Below are 26,088 nucleotides of genomic sequence, written 5' to 3' on the forward strand. Positions count from 1 at the left end.
TAAATCATCAATCCCTATGAAGCTAAGTGAAACCTGAATAAACATCATTACAATATATGATTACAGTCATTAAATAATAAGAAGCTTAATAATTTCGCCAGATTTGCTTGAATAATGTGTGCCTAGCAGCTGCAAAGTAATATAATAAAGCAACTATTCAGTATGTAGTTGTGAAAAATTGCTTAATAAATGATTATAAAATAGGCAAATGTTTCTTGGGTGCTCCGTTTTTAGTTTTTTTTTTCCAACGGTTTTCCGTGTTTATCTAATTTCTACAACACTGAAAGTCTAATTGATTAGTATTACAATTTTTCATAAAGTCGTCTGATACACATGGGATATGGATTTGTTTTAGAGTATGAATTACGCATTCATTTCATTTAGTTGCTTTTATAATAATTACACTACATTGAAAGTGACGCTTTAATTATTGAATTTAATTTTTATAAACTTTATCATGCATTTCTTGTATTGCTTGACACCATTTAAGCGCATAACCTTGAGAATCCTCTAAGTAATAAGTTCGATGCGGCTGAAAATACAAAAAGAATTATTAGTTCAAGGATAATATAAAACATGATCGCATTACAACACTTGTAGGTTGTCAAGAATTTAGTAAATATTCGATAATATTGTTATGGTTGATTTGGATATATCGCTTTACACGAAAAGAGAGGTCAACAGAACAAATCAGATCAAATGAAAAAAAATGTGATCATGCAACATGTATTTACTTACCGTATGCACAAAAAACATTTTAAAATTCTTAGCTTCTGCCCGCAGTTTTTCGTTCCAAGGAATTTCACCTTTCTTAACCATCTGCACCGGATCGATGTATATTAGCTTAGGACCTGTAGTGAGCAGCAACATTCGCTTCCTCGGTACATATAAAGCTCCTTTTCTTTTATTGACAAAACCTTTCTTAAGAATCAGTTCTCCTTCGGCAAATGAGTGCCACATGTCCGATTTTTGCTCTTCTAGCCATGAGGATTTCTCTTCGTCGCTAGCAGGAATTTTCAATACTAAAAAAGAAAGTTTGGTTAGGTTTCACACTTGAAGTTGTATCAATCTAAAATTACACAACGCAAGACATAGTTATAAACATAAATTAAGTATGTTCACTAGTGTGGGACAAAATTCAGATTCTCGCTCCTGTCCAATTTTTTGATTCCAATTGGGTCCCATAACAACTGTGCAAAATTTCAGCTCGATCGGTGAAACTAATTTAGCGCCAGCCGTTCAAAGTTTGTATGGGATTTACTATGGGAAAACTTACTTTAGCAAAGAAATAACAGTGCCAGAGATCGCTCATTAACTTCTATGCAAAATCTAAACGCCGAAGACCACAAAGCAATCCGACCCTGTAAAAAAAATTTCTATAAAAACCGATTCATAAGGTGATGTTGATTAACACGACAAGGAATAACTATAATAACAAAATTGGGCAAAATTTCCTAATAATCTGCTCAATGACTTTTTTCACAAGCATCGGATTTGCGGTCTTCGGCAATGTTCTTCATCGTAAAAATACCTATCGAAATCTGTATTCAAATTTTATATAGAGGTCAATGGGCAATTTCTGGCGATTTTTCTTTGCAAAAATGAGTTTTCCCATAGTGAATTCCATACAAACTTTGACAGCTAGCGCTAAAATATAGTTTCACCGATCGAGCTGAAATTGTGTTGTTATGGGGCCCAAACAATATCCGAAAAGGGGACTGAAACGAAATTTTTTTTTTTTTTGTCGGTAGCGATAGGGGTAGTACTGGCACTTTTAATCTGCCCTAAGCTCCTTCCCAGCATTTGCTTTTATAAGCCTCTATTGCGTTCATCACACAGACGTTCCTAAGCAATGTTGCTCAAATGGTCACTGTGTACGCTAGCAGCAATCAGCCCTTGCCGTAGTTTTGCAGTCTAGTAGTTCAGACTGCTATCAAACTATGATAAGGCCTGAAATGCTACTAGAGTGGTTAAAGTGAAGAACGAAATAGTTTTATTAAAAGGTCCTCATTCCCCATTTCATTTCATCACTCACTATCGTCACTTTTATTTTCGACACTATCACGTATATCACCGATTATCACTCATCAACTTTCGTAATACACTTCAGATATACTTTCTATTATATCACTTTTCACATCACACCATTTTCATATAAATCTGTTAGCATTACTAAGTAATTTAAAGATATTCAATTTAAATGTATCATTATTTTTGTTGCTGTAGAGTCATTACTATTCAAACTACGATTTAGCACTATGATCAAGAAAGTTACATTAAAAAAAAATCACTTCGATCCATTCTTCTGCACTCGCTGTCATTACATTAACACTTTTATCATGTACGTTTGAAGAACTAGGCAATTAAGTTTATATTCAGAAAAATGATTGCACAATGTATTATGGCCATTATTAAATTAGTAGAGTTCACATCATTATTATTATATTTTTAACAAAACTATCAGAATCACTTCCACCTTAATTTTTAATTATAATTTAAATATAAAATCACTATTAGCACCTTCACAATCACTAAATTTAATAACGACGAGTGTAACGCACAGTTTCACCAAACACCCATTCTTATGTTGCATTATAAAACGATTGATCACACGTTGGCTTCGAAACTTAACCACCATTGCTGATTAGTACAAAGGATGCTACAGCTCGTGTAAACGAATTGAAACATCAAACAACCAGCACTGGTTTATAAGTAACTAATGAGCCCTGGCGGTCCCTCCGTTCGAAGAGAACCTGATAATATGCCGAAACATATTAACAGATCCTCCGCCTGAATGCAGCCGTTTCATGATAAATCATGAACCGTTGGAGGTGTGCCAAAGTATTGGGAAGGTGATATATTTCACAGACGGGTATTATTATGGTGCACCTTCTACTTTGGCACCGTCAAACCCTGTGATCGTGGCCAGGGAATATCCGAAAAGGGGACTGAAACGAAAATTTATACAGTTAACCCACCCTTACTCGATATTCCGTATGTCGATATCGAGTTAGAGAACTATAGTTAAAGTTGGTTTCCATGGCTAACTCGATGGTCCCTTGGATCGCAGTTGCACTGATTTTGTGTTCTGTAAGTCGATACCTCCCTAACTCGATGGTCACTTCAATATCGAGTTAGGGAGAGTTGACTGTACTTTTCATATAACCGTGTTCAAATTCAACTAATCATTACACTGCACAATGCTCGTAAAAATAAAGTTTGGTCAAAACTAGTTTTATCATGTTAATCGATGAAATATCTAACCTTAGTATTGAATAGACCTACACTACATACTACGTAGCTTTTTTGAACCGGTATTTTTGTAGATGATTTTATCAAGAACGCGGCGACATGGCCACGCGTTTTTTTTTAGTTAAAAATCTTTATAATTACAATGGTCTTATGTTTGATAGTACTAAAACTTAAGTCATTTTTTTTTCATCCTATATAAATGTTTCAAAAATGCGCTTTTGAATAATGCATACCTCGAGAGGAATTTCATTCCTAACATAGGGGTCATGCACAAATTACGTCACGCTCCAAGGGGGGGAGGGGGTCAAGCCCAGCGTGACAAGCCTTACAAAATTTTCGAAGGACTCATACAAAAAACGTGACAAAGGGGGGGGGGGAGGGGGTCGAAAAAGTCGAAATTTAGCGTGACATAATTTGTGTACCGTCCCATATGTTTTTTTTAACTTTATTCAAGTTTCATCACATGTTCACTACATGTGGAGGGGACACGTCCCACACTGGGGCAGATCGCTATTTTTGACGTCCTGGTACTCTGGATATGCATCCTGGAGGTTTTATGTCTCTAAGAAAATATTTTGGAATATTTTGTGCTACACTCTACTACACTGTACTACATCAAATCCGAAGGAATCATCTAGATAAGTTAAGACTGATCTGGATCAGTTTTATCTTTTAATGGGAGCGTCCTAACAAAAAACTTTCTACAGCGAAGTTGTTCATTGAGGCATTTTTGACACTTCTTCCGAAACACTTACACTCTATTATTGCCGTGGATGGCACTGTACGAAATTTTATTCAAAACAGCCAAAAAAAATATTTTGACTTATTTTTTCATACACAAAAATTGTTAAAATTATTTGTCATCAAGTTTTTGAAGCTGAACAATAATAATGTAAATTTACATCATTTACTAGCAGAATTTTCAGAATCAATGGTATTTTAGTACAAACAGTCCAATAACACTGTTTTACAAACCCCTGATCCAGATCAGTTCCAACTTCTAGATAAATCCGGAGCCTTCCTTAGCCGAGTGGTTAGAGTCCGCGGCTACAAAGCAAAGTCATGCTGAAGGTGTCTGGGTTCGATTGCTGGTCGGTCCAGGATCTTTTCGTAATAGAAATTTCGTTGACTTCTCTGGGCATAGAGTATCATCTATCTGCCACACGATATACGAATGCGAAAAAGGCAACATTGGCAACGAAAGCTCTCAGTTAATAGCTGTGGAAGTGCTCATTGAACAATAAGCTGAGAAGCAGGCTCTGTCCCTGCGAGAACGTAATGTTCATGAAAAAGAAGAAGTCCGTATCAAGTCCGAAGGAGTCAAAATGTAGTACAAATTATTTCAAAATACTTTGTTGAATGCATATCCAGAGTACTACATCGCTATCGTCGAATAAAGCGATATGTCCCAATGCAATCTAGAAGAGGTGTTTTTCATTGTTTTTTTACAAGTCAGAAATCTGCAAACAGATCCCCTGAGAAGGTAACTCAGAGAATGCGGGAATGACGCACCAACGACGACCCGCTTAAACCAGTCCATGCACTGTACTTGAGCAATTCTTTTAGAATTGTACATGCCATCGATCATTACCCCAAGATGCCTACGGGATCGCTTGGACTCTATGGTACAATCACCAACCGAGATAAGCGCCCGTTGCTCGGACTTGCGGTTGTTGACTACCGCCACCTAAGTCTTGTGACGGACCAGTCCTAGTTTCCTAGACTTCATCCATTCCTCAACCTTGAGGCGGAGAAGCGCGTGTGCTATTACTTCCCAGCTTGCGCTGTTGAACGCATTCTTCACATCCAGAGCGACAATCGCGCAGTAACGGATACCGCTCCTTTTATGCTCGATTGCCGCCTCAGCTGTATGAACGACCGACTGGATAGTGTCCAGAGTAGATTTACCTTTCCTGAATCCAAACTGGTTGTTGGTCAGGCCGTCCGCACTCTCCGTATACGGTGCTAGCCTGTTGAGAATCAACCTCTCCAATAACTTGCCCGTCGTATCTAATAGACAGATAGGTCTATACGCCGACGGGTCACCTGGTGGTTTCCCCGCCTTTTGTAGTAGCACCAATTTCTGTCGCTTCCATACATCCGGGAAGATTCAATGCAGCGTTGCATCGTGGTTCTGAACATGTCCGGATCGGTCTTCACTGCCGCTTTTAAGGCAACATTCGGGATATCATCGGGTCCCGGTGCCTAGTTTGACGCAAATGATTTCACGACTTCTGCCAGCTCTTCGTTCACCACTCTCGCCACTTCTTCTCCTTTATCTGGCGCATACGGCGCTGGGGGCCATGAGCTTATGAGATGGCGCGGGAAGAGTACATCGATTATCGATCGCAGCAACTCGGGTGACTTCTCTTGGGGCGCTACCACTCTGTACCATGCGTTGCATTCTTCGTCTATCCCGAAGGCAGATTGCTCGAAGATTTACAATTGATTCGCACCACCAGTACACCGGCGGCCTGTTCTCTCTAGGAGGGGCTTTTCTCGGCATAGAAGCATCACACGCTCGTGATATCACAGCAATTAGCTTTTCACCGTTTAGGTCCAGAGTGTTCCGTTTGCGCCTTAGGGCTTCGGTGAATACTTCGCCGTCGAAGCGCGCTGTTTTCCATCCTCGGGCTTGGGTTGAGTTACATCGCGCTGCCTTCCGCACGCCTGGTATTATACTATAGCTAATCGATTAATGATCGCTATGAGTATAACCGCGCTGATAACGCCAGTTCATGGTACCTAAAAGGTTAGGACTACAAAACCTCACGTCGGTAATCGAATCTGCACCATTTCTGCGGAAGGTACTCACTGTACCCACATTTGCTAGCTCTATATTTAATGCGGCCAGGGATTCCAACAATAGCTGGTCTCTTTGGTTGGTGCAACGGCTACCCCACTCCACCGCCCATGCATTAAAGTCGCCAGCTATCACTACTGGTTGCCGATTAGCTAGTTCGGCTATCATCCTGTCAACCATGCGGGAAAATTCCTCAATCGACCACCTTAGGGGCGCGTAACAACTGCAATAGAACACGCCGTTGATTTTTGCTATCGCAAAACCATCATTTGAGATAGAGACTACTTCTTAGATTGGGTATCGTCCTGTCGTCCCTACAGCTGCTAGGAATGCGATAACTACGGCTATCACTCAGATTATAGTGTTGGCACAGACACAGACAAACAGACGTCACACTCTCATCATTGTCTATCGACCACTTTGTTAACGGTCAATTCAAATATATTGTAGGTGGTCAATCCATCACCCGCAGCGCTCGCATTGTTTTTGTACATGTTCTCTCGACTATGATTTCGATCGCGATTTGTTGTAAGTGTTACGTTTGTTAGCCTTGCCGAGTCTGGTCTCCTATAATAATGTTCAAGTGGCTAGCTGAGGCTATGTCTATTAAAGTGCTGTATGTACTTGCCCCTTTTTGAAGGGCAGAAATGTTTTTTTTTACCAAAGGGGAAATCTGCAACCAGACCCCTGAAAAGATAACTCAGGGAGCGTCGGTCTGCCGCAACACCAACCAACCTATTTCTGCAATGAGTTGTTCAGAAGGCACAGACGTAAATTTTGTTGCAGGAGACCAGCCTCGGCAGGGCTAACTCTCTGCAGGCAACTCTTAGTCGCCATAGGTGCAGCTATTCCAGCATAATCTTAGTGACAGTAGTAGTTCCTGTATTCCAGCACTCGGCATCTGCACACATCCCTACGATTACATTGTCCTTTCATAACAACGAAATAACTCTGGAGGTACTGCCAATAGCAATTATGTCCAGACAGAAACTACTGTTTCTTTTACACCAATCTGTCACGAAAACGGTATGAGACCAAGGGTAATGCCCATTATCTGTACATGAATGTACAAAGGTTTTATTTTGCAGGGTTACCCGGACAAACTGACACGACTGATCAAGGTAGCGTATTGTGCGTTGTCTCGTTATCAGACACGCGTACCGGATTGAATGTTTGTACATCGATACCTAGCGGCTCAGAGAAAATATGACTCATCCCCCACGGTGATGAAATCGACGTGGACGAAGAACTAGTATACTTACTTGATGTTACTAATGACACCAGCAAAGAAATTCAAAGATTTCGTGGCTGGAAATAGGTCTTTGGCCTGATCGGAACTCTACGGCCGAGCGAAGGCCCAAAATGACAGAAAATTGCGAGGGAAATAGAACCGATTCGGACTACTCGAATCATATCATCTCAACTGAAAAGTCTTAAAACTTCAACGCTTTTGGGGGTTTAAGCTCATCATCGCAGTAGTTTACTGTAGCCTTTTTTACTTATTCATTAAAGCTCAAGCGCCATCAGAAATAATGACTATTGTCGGTGTAGACAAAACCAAGAACAACTCTCTAACTTCGCTAAACTACTTCGCATGACCGAAGGTCACTGACAGAGAGAGCGTTATGTCTAACAATTCTTCTCTAGCAGATATCATCCATGGTGAAAAATGTTATTGTAATAATGTTAAGACTTAACCTAACTAACACCAGCATGTGATTTAGGTTGGTAAAAACTAACAGGAGGCCGGCTCCAAAGGCACGTTCCCCGTGGGAGAGTGAAAACTAAAGCACAGATAAACTAAAGTAAAAAACATAGTATACTTACTTTTATCCACTAATGATGAATTAGACTCCGTCGATGGTGCTCCGATTTTCAACCAATCTTGCCCTAGCAATCTTGTAATTTGTTCATTATCTAAACCAGGCTTTATGTTATCCGGGAAATCATATACGTCGAGTGTAGAGTCTTCTTTGGTACATTCACCACTTAATAGAGCAGAAATTAAAAATGGTGGACTCATCTTTCGTATTGATAAAAAATCTATACCTTCCAAGAATTTATGATTTCGTATACTATCGTACGGCGATTTATCCTTTACGCCTAATCTTTTCTGGGGATTCAACACGAGAAGCTTGACGATCAAATCAGCAGCGATATGGTCAAAGTCGTTTGGAAACGTTAACTCTAATTTAGTAATCTTTTGAAATATTAAATAATCATTAGGTCCTTGGAAGGGCGGAAATCCTGCTATCATTTGATACAAAATGCATCCAAAGGACCATATGTCTGAGGCTTTCGTAGAATCTTTCCCTTTGAGGATTTCAGGTGAAACATATTGCGCTGTTCCTACAAAGCTTCTACGCTTTCGCTGCGAAGGCGCGGACTGTTCATCAGATTCAGATGCACTTTCCTCCTTTTCATCACTACTTACATTATCATTCGTCGTGCCATCTATGCGAGATGATCCAAAATCTGCTATCATAATGTGAAATTTGTCGTCTAATAGTATATTCTCTGGTTTTAGATCTCTGTGTATAATATTATTAGCGTGCATTTGTTCGATTGCATGTAGAATTTGCGCTGAATAAAATCGAACACAGTCCATGTCTAATTGTTTCACCCTCTCCATCAATTGTAATAAGGTTCCATTTTTTGCAAAAGTCATCACAAAGTATAACTTAGAAGAATCTTGAAACGTACAAAACAAGTTAAGAAAGCCGGGTAGACCGCTTAATCTATTAAGTGCTTCTCGTTCACGTTTCACATATTCCTGCTTACGTTCGCGAATAATTTGCCGTTTTTCGCAGACTTTTACTGAAATAGTGAATAATTGTTAAAAATGACATTCTTCATTTTTTTGCACGAGAAATTTACCTGCCCATTCTTTAGACGTATGCACATCTTTAGCTAAATAAACTACGCTAAAGCTACCTTCTCCTATTAGTTTTCCAAACATGAAGTCATTGGCACTCCGTCTAGCTCGTGTGTTGCCAGCGTATTTGTTCTCACCTTCTGCAGACGTGCCCATTTTGACCAAACGTGCTGAGGAATAACAGAGAAATACAAAAAATGCAATTAGCAATGGATTTTTGTCGATTAAACTATCTGAAACTTCACTATAATATGAAAAATTTTCCCTGTTTGGAACCCGATAACTGTTAGTAACAATTTTCGCATATAACAAGTCAAGCACTTATGTATTTTCATTGTATACTGATAAAATCCACACGTTTGATCCATGTGTTTAAAATTATGGATCGAAAAGATGCTCTCGCAACTCCTCGAGGACTGTCTTATTAGAGCGGCAGACTCAAGCGTTCTTTTGAAGTGTGAGTAAAGGTGAGCATCATAACAAGAGAGAGAAAGTACCTGACTAGATCTTTACTGTACGGCAAATCCTCCAACAATGTCGTGAATACCAGGTCCTAACACATCACCTTTTCATCGATTTCAAGGCGGCATACGATAGTATCGACCGCGTAGATCTATGGAAAATCATTGACGAGAACAGCTTTCCCGGAAAGCTCACGAGACTGATAAGAGCGACGATGGAAGGTGTGCAAAATTGTGTGAAGGTTTCAAGCGAACATTCCAGTTCGTTTGAATCCCGCCGGGGACTATGACAAAGTGATGAATTTTCGTACCTGTTGTTCAATATTGCGCTAGAAGGTGTAAACGGAGAGCCAGGCTTAACAGCCGGGGTACGATTTTTACGAGATCCAGTCAATTTGTTTGCTTCGCGGATGATATGGACATTGTGGGCCGAACATTTGAAAAGGTGTCAGACCTGTACACTAGCCTGGGACACGGTTATATGAAAAATTTAGATTCTCGCTCCAGTCCACTTTTTGGATTGCATTTATTGCCGTGAATCGCAAGTCAGTCCCATCTGCATTTTTGTCAAAATTGAGTTGATATCAGTTTTCAACATAACTTCCAATGATCTTTTAGCTGCACTATTGAGACAACACTTTTTGTTCGGTGAAATAAGGAAAAAACACCAAGTCGAATTGTCCCATCATGAAAAGTAATCGCAAGTCAGTCCCACGGCAGATTTCCGCACCGTATAACACAAAATTTCACCGTGTTTTGGTCATCTTTATATTTTTCTCGGAAAGGTAACAAAGTAATAAGCAAATTGGGAATGTTTCATTAAGATCGAAACACGTTCCAATCTCCTAGAATTTTTTGAATATTTGTATGGAAAACGAGTTTGAAAACTTCACATTCATTTTTCTCAATGCCTACTTTTTACAGATGGGACTGACTTGCGATTCACGGCAGTTTAGGTCCTATAACAACTGTGCAAAATTTCAGCTCGATCGGAGAAACTATATCTTAGCGCCAGCCATTCAAAGTTTGTATGGGATTTACTATGGGAAAACTTACTTTTGCAAAGAAAAATCGCCAGAGGCCGCCCATTGACCTCTATAAAAATTCTGAACACAGATCTCGATAGGTATTTCTACGATGAACAACATTGCCGAAGACCGCAAAGCAATCCGATGCTTGTGAAAAAAGTTATTAAGCATAGACTATTCGGAAATTTTGTCCGATTTTGTTATTATTGTTATTCCTTTACGTGTTAATCAACGTCGCGTTGCCAATAGGTTTTCATTGAATAACTTTGTTCACAAGTGTCGGATTGTTTCGCGGTCTTCGGCAATATTCTTCATCGTAAAAATACCTATCGAGGTCTGCGTTCAGAATTTTAATAGAGATTAATGGGCGACATCTGGGGATTTTTCTTTGCAAAAGTAAGTTTTCCCATAGTAAATCCCATACAAACTTTGAACGGCTGACGCTAAAATATAGTTTCTCCGATCGAGCTGAAATTTTGCACAGTTGTTATGGGACCTTAATGCAATCCAAAAAGTGGACTGGAGCGAGAATCTAAATTTTGTCCCACACTACTGTACATCCGCCTGAAACGCGAGGCAGCAAAAGTTGGACTGGTGGTGAATGCGACCAAGACAAAGTACATGCTGGTGGGGCCGAGCGCGACAGGGCTCGCCTAGGTGGCAGTGTTACGGTAGTCGGGAACATGTTCCAGGTGGTCGACGAGTTCGTCTACCTTGGATCCTGGCTGACGGTTAACAATAACGCTAGCCGTGAAATATGGAGGCGCATCATCAATGGATGTCGGACCTACTATGGCCTCCATAGGAAGCTGCGGTCGAAAAGATTCACACCCGCACCAAATGTACCATGTAAAAAACGCTCATAAGGCCGGTAGTCCTCTACGGGCATGAAACGTGGACGATGCTCGAGGAGGACCTGCAAGCACTTGGAGTCTTCGATCGTCGGGTGCTTAGGACGATCTTTGGCGGTGTGTAGGAAAACGGTGTGTGGCGGCGAAGGATGAACCACGAGCTCATTCAACTCTACGGTGAACACAGTATCCAGAAGGTGGCCAAAGCTGGAAGGATACGATGAGCATGGCATATTGCAAAAATGCCGGACAGCAACTCTGCAAAGATGGTGTACGCTTCGGATCCGGTTGGTACAAGAAGGCGTGGAGCGCAGCGAGCTGGGTGGGTGGAATTTTTGATTCAGTGTTATCTGTTTAGATGTTAACCAAATTAATGAAAAAAAAAAACATCACGGCATCCACGGATCCAAGCTATTCAAGCAACACTAGAACACAACAACCATGTTGTGGCTGGCATGTTGTATCACCTTTGTATGGGTTCCTGGTCATGGGGTATCTCAGGAAACGAATCGGCTGACCGACTGAAGTACTCTACTAAAAATATCCCAGCATCAGATGTGAAAAAGTGGGTAAATAACACTATTCGTGAAGCTTGGCCACAAGAGTGGCTTCTTAGAAGAGATCTCTTCATTCGCAAAATCAAAGGAGACACCCACAGATGGATTGATTCCAAAAATTTTAAAGAACAAAGGCTACGTACTGGTCATACCAGAATGAATCACAGTATGACAGGAGGATCTGATTTTTGTAAGAACTGCGAACTCTGCGGAGTTCTTGACTCGGTGGAGCACATAATTTGTGGTTGTCCGCAAATACGAATACCCCCGCAAACTCTACGACATCGGATCCATTGGTAACGCACTGAAAAACTATCCAGTAAGTGAAGCACCATTAACAGGTATGCTTTCTCAAAGACGCAGACCTGTATAGCAACATCTAGATCCACCCCGACATTGACCGCATGGACTTAATCTACGTTCTGTACCAGCGCATCAATCGAAGCTACAGTGAACATCAATCAAATGTTATACCCAATGTTCTATGCTAAGAAGGCTCTGTATCAATAGCTAAGAAGGATCGTCAAAGCCCTTCGATATCTAGAGACGAACCAACCAATGGCTGAAAGGCTCTTTAATAAAGATAATAATAATAATAATAATAATCTTTGGTAAAAATTACTATTTTAGCTGACTATGCCCATTCTAAAAACTACCATGAAATTTCAGAATATATTATTATGTATAGTACATCCCACCACATTACTGTTTTTTTTGACAGAAATCATTTCCATCAGATTTCGAATACAGACATGGTAAAATCAAGCGCATTGCTGGTCTACTAAAAATTTCCGGAGAGCGCTTAACTCAACCGCCTAAAATGGTAGTTTTTACCGTACTTTACCTTTTTCATGCTTAGCATGTCCAAAATAGGTCAATTTAATTTACGGTAATAAAAGTTGTAAGAAAAATAACCGTTCGATTTTGGCTCTGTTCGATTAGAGGAACATGAAATTTTTTGGCATGTTGCCAAAATCGGACGGGCACTGTACCTGCCTTACTCGATGACCCCTTCAATATCGAGTTATGGAGAGTTGACTGTAGTATACTGCAAAAACCGCAATAATGGGCAAATCACCCTCAATTATAGGATTGATTGCAATCGAAGTTCAAATTCCGGGGAACATTTTGTGGAAAACACAGACAGAGAAGTTATATTTTGTTATCCCCTTCCGCCGCCAGCACCGTGATCCAGGTAAATCTTATTCACCTGAAACAAATCCACACGAAACACATTCATTACTGAGCAGAACACATGCCAATTATAGATTATAACATAGTTTTCGGCATTAAGTTCAACATTAAGCTAGGTACACAGTGTTTTTCATCTTTTGACTAATTTAATCCTGAAAACTCCGAAGTTTAAGTGATTCATCGAAAGCTTGTTTTGTACAATGACCATAATCACTGCATCTCGACTTAACAAACTACTTATTTTCAGTACTTACCACTACAACAAGTCCTTTCAATCACGCACTTATAACAAAGTTTTCATTTTATTATGTTTTCATAAAACAAAATACATTTTAAAATATTTTCATGCCACAGTATGCTAACTTCAAACTATTTTTATTGGCCGTCATCACACACTGTTAACTTGTCATTACCCTTTAAGGCGTAAAAAGCACCCATTTTTTCCTCATGTATGAAGCTGTCAAAAAATGGGGTAGTTTTTTGTTTTGGATAATGGGTATTTTGTATCCTTTTAATAGTTCAAATGCTTTACTCTTTAATGGATGAAGAATGTCTTTAGGATTTCTGATGAACACTCGTAGCGGCCATTATCGTTTGTTCATCACCCAAGTCGTGTTCGGGTCGCTTATTGTGAACAGTTGCGGACAAAATGGACAAGTTTCTATATTTTCGGGTAAGTTTGACATGGAAAAACTTCATTCATTTCGTTGTTAACTTAAGAAACGCTGTTGTCTTTGTAGGTTTGGCGAAAAACGCAGTTGCGGACTGGAGCCATGGTTAGACTAAAGAAGGCAGATTTCTACGGCCAAATGCGGACGCATAGAAAACTGTATTCCGGCCAATGCGAGGACCAACGTCTGGAATTAGTATTATATAGTTAAGATGATGATAAAACATTGTAGGTTAAGTGCATTTCCTTATTATTTCAAATTTGATATAGGCCCTAATAAAGTGTTTTTTTGCCCATTGATTTTTATTGCTCTTGCTCCATTTATTTATTTCCATTTAATTCATATTAAATAGTTTAATCTAGAAAATGAATAAAAGGGTATATTTTACCTACTTTTTAAACTGAATTATTTCAAAATAATGGGTAAAATTCACTCGTTGGCTTGACGTACACGCTAACTCGGAAATACCCATTAATGGGTACTTTCGTACCCATTTCCAACTAAAGTGGTTTAACTCATTAAGGGCCGTTTTCTTCACCCCCGCTTTGGCCTTAAACCTAGTTTAATCATATGGGTAAACGTGGTTTACGGCTTAAGCGAAAGTGAAGAAATCGGCCCTAAAAGAGTAAAGTCGATTTACTCATTAAAGAGTATTCGCTTTAAACTTCAGATAATGGGTATTTTTCACTCTTGGTCCATAACATGAAAATGGGTAACTAAACCCCATTATTTTATGAGCGATGCTGTAGATTGAGGTTATAAATATCAATACAAAATAGGAAAATCATAAATAAAAGACATATTTTGCAACGAATAACATGGATTTCCCATTATCATGCAATTTATTCCATCGATAAATTTGTTCCGCCGACGTCTCGGCCGAAGTTTCCTAATAAATTAAACATCTCTACATCTAGGCGACCATCCATCACGGAAGTCGCTGCAGCGGGCAAAGAGTTCGAAGAGGCAAATTATCGTCATCGTCATCCAAAAATCTGCAACAAGATAAATAATTGTTCAAATCATTAGATTTAGTGCACAGTGACTTGTCTACTAACGTTACTTACATGTTGAGAAGTTCACAAATCTCATTAGTTTTCACTTCACTTTGAACGATAACAAATTGAAATTGAAAAAATGGCGCTTTTGCTTTGCGAACAAGCATGTGTACTATTTACGCATTATTGCTACCAGCTGGGATACTTCATAATGAGGTTAAAGTACCCTTTTTTATGTAATAAAAATGACGATAAAAATGGGTACAAGAAACCCATTTAATGGGTACTTTTATGTTAGCGTGTACAAGCGGTTTACCCTTTAATGAGTAAAGGCCCTTTACTCTTTTTATGAGTTAAACTAGTTTCTTTCAAAGAGGGTACTTTTTTACCCATTAAAGGGTACTTTAGTCCTACAGTGCATAAAAGTACACTGACACGCTAAACTGAAAGGGCCGGAGTCTACACGGTCGTTTGCGAATACCCTTTAATGGGTAAAAATTCACCCATTTCCGCTAGAAGTGCCTCTCCACATTTAAAGAGTAAACACGGTTTACTCTTTAAAGGGTAAAAGCGGTTTCTGTCAATGGCTGGGTATTTTTTTACCCTTTTTGTAAATCTCGCTCGCGGCACAAAAAGGGTAAAAATATACCCTTTTTGTGCTAAAACAGGGTAAAAATTTACTCTGAAAGTAAATAATTTTAACCGAAATCAAAATCGGAATCTTTGAAATGAAACGATCAAAAACAATAGTTTTTAATGTAGTAATTTTATTTTTTACATACTTTTTCAATTTAATAATTAATTGATTTTGTTTCTGCATTAACTGTCGCTCCTCTATGTGGAATGGGAGCACTGCTAGTTCCTCACCTACATTAATCTTTCCGTGTATCTACTACCACTAACGCACCTGATGTGAGTGCGTACCTTGCCAATGTATACTTTTGACAGCTAACGACTATTATCGTAAAAACGTGTTTTCCGACCAGAAGCAGAGAATAAAGTTATAATTCTAAACCGTATTGTTCGCGTTGTTTAACCGAGTTATTCCGCGACCGAAATCCTAATCCAGCTTCCTCTTGTCCGCCTGAACTCTTGCCGTCAGGTTATGGGCCCAGCGCTGGTCGCGACGGAGTGAAAATTTCGGTGAAAAAGTGGTCTCCCGTTTAGACAGTTTCGGCGGTGTCGAGTACTGTACCCGTGCGTGCGACCTGGATTCCGCCACCGGGCGAAGAATAGTGTTGTTGTTTGCGCGAAAAGTGTTGTGAAGATGGTCGATGTGAAATTCTCCGTTCCCAAACTGAACGGAACGAACTGGTCCACCTGGAAGATCAAAGCGCGAATGCTGCTCGACCGCGATGATCTGTGGAGTGTGGTGGAGGACGATATTCCGTTAGTGAAAACAGTGGCGTGGAAACGAGACGATCGCAAGGCGAAAGCGACATTAGTGTTACTGCTAGAGGACAGTCAACTGTCTTTGATAAAGAACTGTGAGTATGCGCGTGAAGTGTACGATGCCCTGAAGGCATATCACGAAAAGACAACGCGATCGCTCCGTGTTTCGCTCCTGAAAAAGTTATGTGCCACGAATCTTCCGGAAGCCGGTGATCTCGAGAGGCATCTGCTGGAGATGGATGACCTTTTCGACCGGTTGGACGCAGCGGGCACAAAATTGGAAAAGGACGTGAAAATTTGTATGCTGCTCCGGAGCCTACCCCCGTCGTTCGATGGTATCGTTACCGCCCTCGACTCCCGGTCCGATGATGACCTAACGATTGATACAGTCAAGTCCAAACTTTCGGACGAATACCATCGCCGTTTGGAGCGCGAAGGTTCTTCCGGAAAGGGGGAGAAGGCAATGTGGTCTTCCGAAAACAAGCGGGGCAAGGAGAGCAGAACGTGTCACTTCTGCAAGAAGGCCGGCCACTTGAAAAGGAACTGCCGGAAGTTCCTGGCCGAAGGGAAACCGAATGACAATCCGTCGAAGAGTGGTGCTAGTGGCAATGCAAAGGCAAAAGCCGCTAATGTAGAGCAGAAGTTTGTCGCCTTCAAAGCGGGTAGTGAGAAAACGTCGCTGTGGCTGATTGATAGTGGGGCAAGCGCCCATATGACATCCGATCGTTCCTTTTTCACGTCGCTGCGGGAGTTTGCTGGTGGGTGGATCACACTGGCGGACGGGAAGAAGACCCAAATATTGGGTGAAGGCAGTGGTGTCATCCGTGGGGTCGATGACGAAGAAAATGAAGTGACGATTTCGATGAGTGAGGTTAAATACGTGCCGGGACTGGCCTCCAGCCTGATTTCAGTGACGAAATTGGCACAGAAGAACATGAGTGTGGTGTTTGACAGTGATGGCTGCCGTGTTGTGAGTTCCAGTGGTACCGTTGTAGCGACGGGGTGTCGCTCCGGCGGTGTGTACTACCTGAAGACCAAAGAGTCGGCGGCGATAGCATCGGGTCAACATCTTCCGAACTGCCAGCACCAATGGCATAGACGCCTTGGCCACCGAGATTGGGCAGCGGTGGAGCGAATTAACAAGGAGCACCTGGCAACCGGTGTGAAAGTCGTAGACTGCGGCTTGAAGATCGTTTGTGAATGCTGCTTGGAGGGCAAGTCAGCCCGATTGCCGTTTCCGCCTGTTACGGAGCGGAAGGCGGCGCAGATCCTCGACATCGTCCACACCGACCTCTGTGGGCCGATGAAGAACGAGACGCCGAATGGTAACAGGTATGTGATGAACATTATAGATGATTTTAGCAGATTCACTGTGACCTACCTGCTGAAAAGCAAAAAGGAAGCCGCTGACTGTATTAAGGAGTACGTGAAGTGGACCGAGACCCAGTTCAACCGCAAGCCCAAGGTGATCCGCTCTGATGGGGGCGGCGAATTCGATAATAACGAGCTCCGTCGATTCTACAAACAGGAGGGAATACGGCCACAATTCACCACGCCGTACTCACCCCAACAAAACGGCATCGCGGAGCGGAAGAACCGGGCTCTTTCGGAGATGGCGACGTGCATGCTAATTGATGCCGGCTTGGAGAAAAGGTTTTGGGGAGAGGCAATCCTCACGGCAACATACCTTCAAAACAGATTGCCATCGCGTTCGCTTCAGAAGACACCATTTGAGCTATGGTGGGGAAGAAAGCCAGATTTGAGTCACATCCGAGTTTTTGGGAGCGAGGCTTTCGTGCACGTGCCAGATGTCAAAAGGGAAAAACTGGACAGCAAGGCCCGTAAGCTCAAGTTCGTGGGGTATTGTATGGACCAAAAAGGTTATCGGTTCCTAGTTCCCGGTACCGACAACATCGTCGTGAGTCGTGATGCCCGTTTTGTCGAACTCGGCAATGGCTCCTCCTCCGTGGAGTTCCGTTTGGCGGATACGGACACAAATGAACAGCGGCTCAACGAAGGAGAAATCAAGCTGATTCCATTCAAGGATGACGGTTCCAAAGAAGAAGGGGCTGTTGGCGGAGAATCGGATCCGGAGGAGTTCTACGATTCTCGGAATTTGGAGGACGAACCGGCGCTGGATGTGCGACGATCCGGCAGACAAAATCGAGGCGTAGCTCCACGCTACTTGCAAGACTTCGAGCTGGATACTGCAGGAGTTGCGGCGTGCGCTCTTGACGAGCCAGTAGTTTTCAAGGAAGCTGTGAAGATACGGGAATGGCGTTTGGCGATGGATGAAGAGCTGGAGTCCCATCGGCGGAATGGAACGTGGGAGCTCGTTCCGCTACCCAAAGGAAGGAAGACTGTCGGCTCTAGATGGGTCTACAAGATAAAGCGTAACGAACAGAACGAGGTAGTCAAATACAAGGCCCGAATTGTCGCACAAGGACACACCCAACGCTACGGAGAGGACTTTGAGGAAGTCTTCGCGCCCGTGGCCCGACACGCAACATTGCGAACATTTTTCTCGATTGCGTCGAAGCGGAAGTTGATTGTCCGTCACCTGGACGTCAAGACGGCGTACCTATACGGCAGCCTCGACGAAGAGGTTTTTATGCGGCAACCACCGGGGTACGTCAAGCGAGGACATGAAGATCTAGTATGCCGATTGAAGCGGAGCATCTATGGGCTCCGGCAATCCGCTCGATGCTGGTGTAAAAGGCTCCAAGACGTGTTGCTGAACTGTGGATTCAAGAGATCGAGTGCGGACCCATGCCTGTATATCAAACTGGTGGGAGAAATCAAAGTGTTGCTCATCGTTTATGTCGACGACATTCTCCTGGCGTCGTCATCTGAAGGGGAACTGAATAAATGCTTCGAACACCTTAACGCAGAGTTCGAGCTGACATCCCTAGGACAACCGCGACACTTTCTGGGGATGGAGATCATCGTGAAGGAAGGAGTTTACCATGTGCGTCTAATGAACTACGTCGACAAGTTAATTGAGCGAAACGGAATGTCTGAAGCAAAGGAGGCTAGAACACCAATGGACATTGGATATGTGAAGGCGGAAGATACGAGTGTACCACTGAAGGATCCTAACGTGTACCGTAGTCTCGTCGGTGGACTGCTGTACCTAGCGGTCGTAGCGAGGCCGGATATTGCTGTTGCGGCGGCCATCCTTGGTCGTAAATTTGCGGAGTCTACGGAGAACGACTGGACCGCAGCCAAGCGAGTCTTGCGGTTCTTAAAGGGGACGAAGGAGTGGTACCTCAGGCTAGGCGGAGAACCCGATCAGGCGTTAGTTGGCTATTCCGATGCCGACTGGGCCGGCGACCTGGCCACCAGAAAGTCAACGACAGGATTTGTGTTTGTATACGGTGGTGGTGTAGTTTCCTGGGCCAGCCGTCGTCAATCAAGCGTCACCTTGTCATCTATGGAGGCCGAGTACTATGCTCTCAGCGAGGCCTGCCAAGAAACGATATGGCTTCGGCAACTACTCAACGAGTTCGGCGAAAGACAGCAACAACCGTCTGTGGTTAAGGAAGACAACCAAGGTTGTCTCGCCTTTGTGAAAACAGAGAGGAGCAATAGACGTTCGAAGCATATCAACACTCGGGAGCATTTCGTGCGGGAGTTGTGTCTCAAAGGAGAAGTGTTGTTGGAGTACTGCCCCACCGATGAAATGTTGGCAGATATATTTACGAAGCCGCTCGGCCCACAGAAGCATCAGGACTTTCGTAAGATGCTTGGGCTTGGCGTCGAGCAGTGAGGACACCGCATTGAGGGGGAGTGTGGAATGGGAGCACTGCTAGTTCCTCACCTACATTAATCTTTCCGTGTATCTACTACCACTAACGCACCTGATGTGAGTGCGTACCTTGCCAATGTATACTTTTGACAGCTAACGACTATTATCGTAAAAACGTGTTTTCCGACCAGAAGCAGAGAATAAAGTTATAATTCTAAACCGTATTGTTCGCGTTGTTTAACCGAGTTATTCCGCGACCGAAATCCTAATCCAGCTTCCTCTTGTCCGCCTGAACTCTTGCCGTCACTCTATGCCGATATTTGCTGCAACCAGATATAGCTGCGGACTGCAGGAACAATAGATAAATCTGAAATATCAAAATGTTTTGCAATCAATACAAATTCATGTCGACAATGCTACAGAACTTACCACTTCTTTGAATGTTGTATACAAAAAAAAATACTAGAAATTAAACCAAAACAATTTACACCGAACAACACCAGCTTCATGCTATGAAAAGACTGCCAACTGTTTTTTCACCCATAAATGGGTTTAAAAACACCCATTTTTAATCTGGAGCGGCTTTATAATAATGGGTGTTTATTTACCCGTTTTGGAATTTTGAATTTACCCTTTTTATGACAGATCTCTCTGCTATTTGAAAATGAGTATTTTTTTACTCATTAAAGGGTACTCGCAAACCACCGTGTACTGTTAATGCACGGTGTTGTGGATTTATCCAAATTTCCTGGATAAACAACCCACACACGGAAAAAAGTGCGATGCAAAAGTAACTCACTACCGTCAATCCCCGACAACCTGTCCGGATTATAAATATCCAGCTTTTTAAAAGCGCTAATGGCTGCCGCAAACGGCCTCGTTTTCTGGTAGGGATAAGTCGATTTGACGTTTGGCTTGGGTCGGTTTATAATGAACGGACCCAAGCCAAACGTCATATCGACTGATCCTTACCAGAAAGCGAGTCTATTTGCGGCAGCCATTAGGGTTCATTCACAAATTTCATAACGCCGAAAATGGCAATTTTTGACACCCACCCACCCCCTCGTAACGCTTTTTGTATTGATGTTCTACAAATTTTGTATGAGCTGTAACAATTTCAGAACACCCACCCACCCTCTTCAGCGTTATGAAATTTATGAACAAGCCCTTAGCGCTCGTTAAAAGCTGGATTATTTATGCGTAGCGCGAAAAAATACTCAATTTTGCGTTTTGACTGGAATATTCCGAACACTTAAGGTCAGCTGTGACTTCAAATGCATCTGCATCTACATTCTACTTGTCAAATCCATGTTGAACCAGATTGAGTCGACATTGATCAAAACATTGAAATGTCATTCAAGTCGGTGTTGCCGTTTTGCCGTTCTTGCCGTAATGCCGTTGCATTGTGTTTGACCCAGAGTTGCTTAATATCAATCATATCAGCTGATGGCTGATGCTCTAAAACTATCAATATCATTTGCGAGCTATCAATATCACTTTGATTTGACAACCAACAGCAGTGATGAGACAGCGCACTCTAGATCATAATCAGAGCAGAATGAGTGATCACGTGGTCATAATCCATGCTATTATTGTTTTTCAGTGACCAACATATAGATTCAACCTATCTGAAGCACTGTTAAAAATATTGTACTAATATATTGCCATTTTATGTGCTTAATTTAAGGCTAAACTTGACCCATCAGTGATATCCATAGTCTATCGCCATCAATGCACTGGTGATGGAATAACCAGCATGATGCTGATGGGATACAAAATGATCCGAATTGTATCGCAGTCGGCCTGTCGAAATCGGCAAATTTTAGGCGTTGATAGCGACAGCGAGCAACTCTGGTTTGACCCTTAACTGTTAAGGTGCAAGAAAAAATGGAGCAAATGTCAAAAATGAAAAAGCAGTTTTCGCCCTTGAAATCAACAAATCGGAAAAAATAAAAACACACAGCCTTTTTATTTTGCAAATAAAACAGCTGTGTGTTTTTATTTTTTTTCAATTTGTCGATTTTAACGGTGAAAACTGCTTTTTCATTTTTGAATTTTGCTCCCTTTTTACTTGGGCCTTAAGGCTCAAGGGTCAAACACAATGCAACGGTATTACGGCAAGGGTCAAGGGTCAAACACAATGCAACGGTATTACGGCAAGAACGGCAAAACGGCAACACCGATTTGGATGACATGTCAATGTTTTGATCAATGTCGACTAAATCAGATTCAACCTGGACTTGACAAGTATGATGTAGATCAAGATGGGCTTGCCGTTTTGCCGTTGTACCGTGCTGCCGTTCACACTGTGTTTGGGGCTTGAAACGAAAAAATAGCGGAACGACAACGGAAGGCGGAACCGGATCGCCACCCAAGAAACCAATAAGCCGTTAAAATCGGCACCAAGTCCGTTTTATAGTCGATTTAAAGGCTTGGTCGACAGAGCTAAAACGGAACTATATCGTAATTAACGGCTGTTATAAAGCCATTTTTGGCGAATTATTTGGCTGATAAACTCTGAAATGAGTGATGTCAAAATTTTATAGCTAGTGGCAAAAAAAAGAAAAAAAGTTGTTTATCTTTCGTTTGGCTTTCTTTTCTTTCATGCTCCCTCTTGAGACGTTTTTTTTTTCATTTTGCTGCGTGCCCCAGGCTCAAACTGCTGTCGTCGAAGTTCATATTTATGATTCCCGTCGCATTTTCCATCTGCACCATCGATGCACGAGTGGATTGGGATGCTTAACGTCGTATTTAAAAGAGAAATGTTTGCAGCGATGTGTCTATTTTTGTCCTGCTGAATAACAAGTGATGCTGGAGATGACGGCAAGGGATTTGACCATATACCTATGTGCATAGCAGCGCGAAAAAGGAAATTCACAGAAAAAAAAAAACAATCGATAATGGATCAATATTACCCCACTACTATCTTTTACAATCGATTTACGAATCTGTTCACATCTTAGAGCATCTTATATTAAAACATTCATGGTAACGCCGTTCATCGCAGGTTCGTTTTGGTTGAATTTCGTTGTTTTATTTTCTGTGGCGAGAGAAAAAGAGACGGAGAGATGTGTTTCGCTTCATTCCCTCGCATGTTGACTTTTGCGTACTATATTTTTCAAATGTGCAAACGCGATATGAAATCTCTTTCAACGTCGTAATCCTGATTCAGTTTTGTTTTGGTTGATCATTGATTGATTGATTGATCATGACACTAGGCCGTTTAGAAGCATTGCCGGTCGTTGTGTACGGCTTATTGGCACAGGGCTTACAAACACTAAAATAAAGCGTTATATACTCATATACAGCCAATATCAGTGCCTGAGAGTCACAGTGCCTATTAGCATTCGAAAATGTTTTATGAAGCTAGTAGGCACTGAAAATCCGTTAAATGGCTCATATACCGCTTATAACAGTGCTTGTTGGTTACCTGGGCAGTATGAATCACACTATCTCGACTGAGCTGTTATTGAATAAAAGTGAAGCAATAATGAGTCGACAAGCATGTTATAGTTCAACCGGTTCTGCTTTCCGTTGCCGTTCTGGCATCATTATGCGTTTGGGCCTTTAGTTGGGTGTGCCGTTAATAATGTTCATTTTAACTTGTTTAGTATTGTAATGTAATGTAATTTTATTTCGTCCCCTTAATGCTACAACTAGATAACACGTAAATCAAAATTTTGAGATGTGCAACTTTGAAAATATGATAATTTTACAAGGTGATGGTTAATCGCAGAGAATAAGATTGGAAAATAAGCTTCAACTTATGTATTTTCAATCACACGTTTGTGAGCTGTGGATATTTTGCAGATCTAATTGAGAATAATGTTTTGACACATTGAAGTCAAAAATTTCAAATTTCGAGTTATCTAGTTGTAGCATCAAGGGGACGATTTAGTTCGACGAAATCCTTTAGGTACAAGTTAGCCTTATTTCTAGAACAAGGAAGTGTTCAATGGAAAAAAATAACAAGGATTGAAAACTAAATATATAAAAAAAAACGTTAAAAAGCTGCAATAATTATTTATGGTTATCTATTTTTGAGTGCTGCCCTGAAGGAGGTAATGGATGGCTGTTGTTTCACCGACAGCGGAAGTTGATTCCATACGATGGTTTCCGCTATAAGTACATTCTTTCTTATAAGAGTTGAATGCCGTGGAACAACGAATGCTCGGGATCGTTCAAGCCGTCCACGACGAAGATGCTGTTGAAGGTAGCTAGGAAGACTCCCAGTAAACCTATGTCGCATGAAGCAGCAAATCATCTCATGGTAGTTCGTTGTTAGGTCATGTCCGATTATAGTGTTGATTACCCCAGCCGTAGACTCTCTGCGCTTGATGTTGTGTACGAATCGAACCGATGCTTTGAAGCATCGGTCCAACTGATCTTTCGGCGCTGCAGACAAACCAGGATAATACACCACGTCGCAGTAGGTGAAGAACGGTAAGATCACAGATTGCACCAGCTTCTGCTTCGTGTGTAGTGACAAAACTGGTGCAAAACGTTTGAAGGTACGGAGTGTTTAGAAGACCTTAGACGTGATATCGTTCACTAGAGGCGTCCATTTGAGGCACCTATCCATTCGAAGTCCAAGGTTAGTCACTGGGCCGTATGAATAAAATGTAGTAAAGTTGAGTTTACTACATTCTCGGTAGTAAACGCTATATTGACAATTCGGGTGATAGTTAGAAGTTTGGCAGTCAAAACTTCGGCGAAGTTCCGCGTCGGCATTCTAATTTGGTGCTTCGCCGACGCATAAGGATTGCCTTTGGCGGCGTAGCACTTCGGTAAAATGCCGACGCCGAACTTCGGCGAACTTTTGTCGGTGGTATTTCATTTCTCTTATGAACTTCGGTCTAAATTTAATTTGAATGCACAATATGTGGAACACGAGTGGAACATGTTTGTGTCATTTCCCTTTCTACACCTTTCGAACATACTACAAACAACGCATTGCTATGAATAAAGGTAGCATTTACTACAAAGCTACTGGTAGTTAGCTTCAGAAGTTGCTACACATGCTTTGAGATTGCGGAATTGAATGGAATAATTTACTTTTGAGTTAAAATTATGGGAAAACTATATGAGTTTTGATAATTCGGAAGGTATTTTGAGTTTTGCTTAGGAATTCTGAGGTTACGAAAACATTCGCCCCGCCAATTCTAAGATTTTATTTATTTATTTTATTAATTTTCTCCATCTGACACGATTGTCTTAATGAAGATTGATGGGGGGAAAAGCCAAATTGAATTGCTAGCATGGTGCATAATTCAAGTTGGCATAAAAACCCCATATCTTTTCGACAATGATTTACACATACATAACATATAAACGTCTGGCAATACAAATTAAAATACTAGTAATTATAACACAAATATAAACAAAATTACAAAATACTTAAATACAAAGAATTAATAAACTAGTAAACAATGTAAGCTTCAACTTATCAAAGGAATATTCTGGTCAGACATGTAAAAGTCGTAATGCTCAGCAGTTTCATTGTAGCGGAGGGCCATAAATCTCAGGGCATCGTGTTGTCCATAACGGCTGTTGCGGCTTGGTAAATGTAAGAAGTTTCGTCGACGAAGAGGACGTTCGGGAACGTAGAGTTGCAGCTCCGCTAAAATAGCTGGTGCATCAATTTCGCTGTTGAGAACCTTCGAAATGAACTCTGCCTGCATACTATGTCTTCTCTTTTCCAAGGTGTCGATTCCAAGCAGCATGCATCGGTGTTCGTAGGGTGGGAGATTGAGGGCATCCTGCCATGGAAGATTCCTAAGTGCTAATCGTACAAATTTTCGCTGAATGGCCTCAAATCGATCGATCCAGTTTCTGCTGTAAGGACACCAAACCAGCACAGAAGATTCCAGTATCGAGCGTACTAAAGCGCAATAGAGTGGCGGCGTCAAATCCACAGGCAATCCTGAATATAAACCAAGGGGGTGGTCACTCTACACACTTGGTCGGCGCACTTTATTTTTGGTTGTGCCTTCAGAGTGCCAAGGTGTGCCGAGCGTGCCAAGCTTGCTATAAGATCACATGCTATAAAATATCAATGAACTGAAATTACGAAGAAACGATCTCAGCAAACATTGACATTTAATTTTTCTTTTATTTTGCCTCTCGTTCTACAAATTTACTCTAGAAACGTAATTTTGCAAATTTAATTATTTAGCTATAAGTCAAACTAATTGCAGCGCAGCGTTCTTTTAATGTAATTTTAAACATTTTCAGAAATTTAAAATCAACCCTCCTTGG

At 41.5% G+C, this 26,088-nt stretch overlaps 1 protein-coding gene across 5 annotated transcripts; it reads right to left on the reverse strand.

The window, feature by feature from the left end:
* Positions 1 to 374: 374 nt before the first annotated feature.
* LOC5569001 (3-phosphoinositide-dependent protein kinase 1) lies at positions 375 to 13,409 on the reverse strand. 5 transcript variants are annotated; one of them, XM_021850107.1, is made up of 5 exons: positions 13,276 to 13,409; positions 8,933 to 9,100; positions 8,759 to 8,872; positions 739 to 1,022; positions 375 to 532 (listed from the first exon to the last, which is right to left on the reverse strand). In XM_021850107.1, exons 2-5 carry the CDS (start codon positions 9,084 to 9,086, stop codon positions 437 to 439), a joined length of 648 nt encoding a protein of 215 aa, XP_021705799.1. In that variant the 5' UTR covers positions 9,087 to 9,100; positions 13,276 to 13,409; the 3' UTR covers positions 375 to 436. The 5 variants fall into 5 exon arrangements, 4 of the variants coding, with proteins under 4 accessions (XP_021705799.1, XP_021705797.1, XP_001652653.1 ...); XM_021850105.1 differs by having other exon boundaries at positions 7,883 to 8,872; XM_001652603.2 differs by lacking the exon at positions 13,276 to 13,409 and adding an exon at positions 13,038 to 13,257 and having other exon boundaries at positions 7,883 to 8,872.
* Positions 13,410 to 26,088: the final 12,679 nt, after the last annotated feature.

The sequence above is a fragment of the Aedes aegypti genome, chromosome 3 (genome assembly GCF_002204515.2).
Source record: "Aedes aegypti strain LVP_AGWG chromosome 3, AaegL5.0 Primary Assembly, whole genome shotgun sequence".
NCBI classification, from domain to species: domain Eukaryota; kingdom Metazoa; phylum Arthropoda; class Insecta; order Diptera; family Culicidae; genus Aedes; species Aedes aegypti.

Excerpts from the sequence above, each read along its gene's own strand:
- LOC5569001 (XM_021850105.1), bottom strand. The coding sequence starts at position 9,086 with ATGGGCACGTCTGCAGAAGGTGAGAACAAATACGCTGGCAACACACGA. Across the intron at positions 1,023-7,882 it reads TTCATCATTAGTGGATAAAA|TATTGAAAATTCCTGCTAGC; the intron begins GTAAGTATACTA and ends TTTCTTTTTTAG. Across the intron at positions 533-738 it reads AAATGTTTTTTGTGCATACG|CCGCATCGAACTTATTACTT; the intron begins GTAAGTAAATAC and ends TTGTATTTTCAG.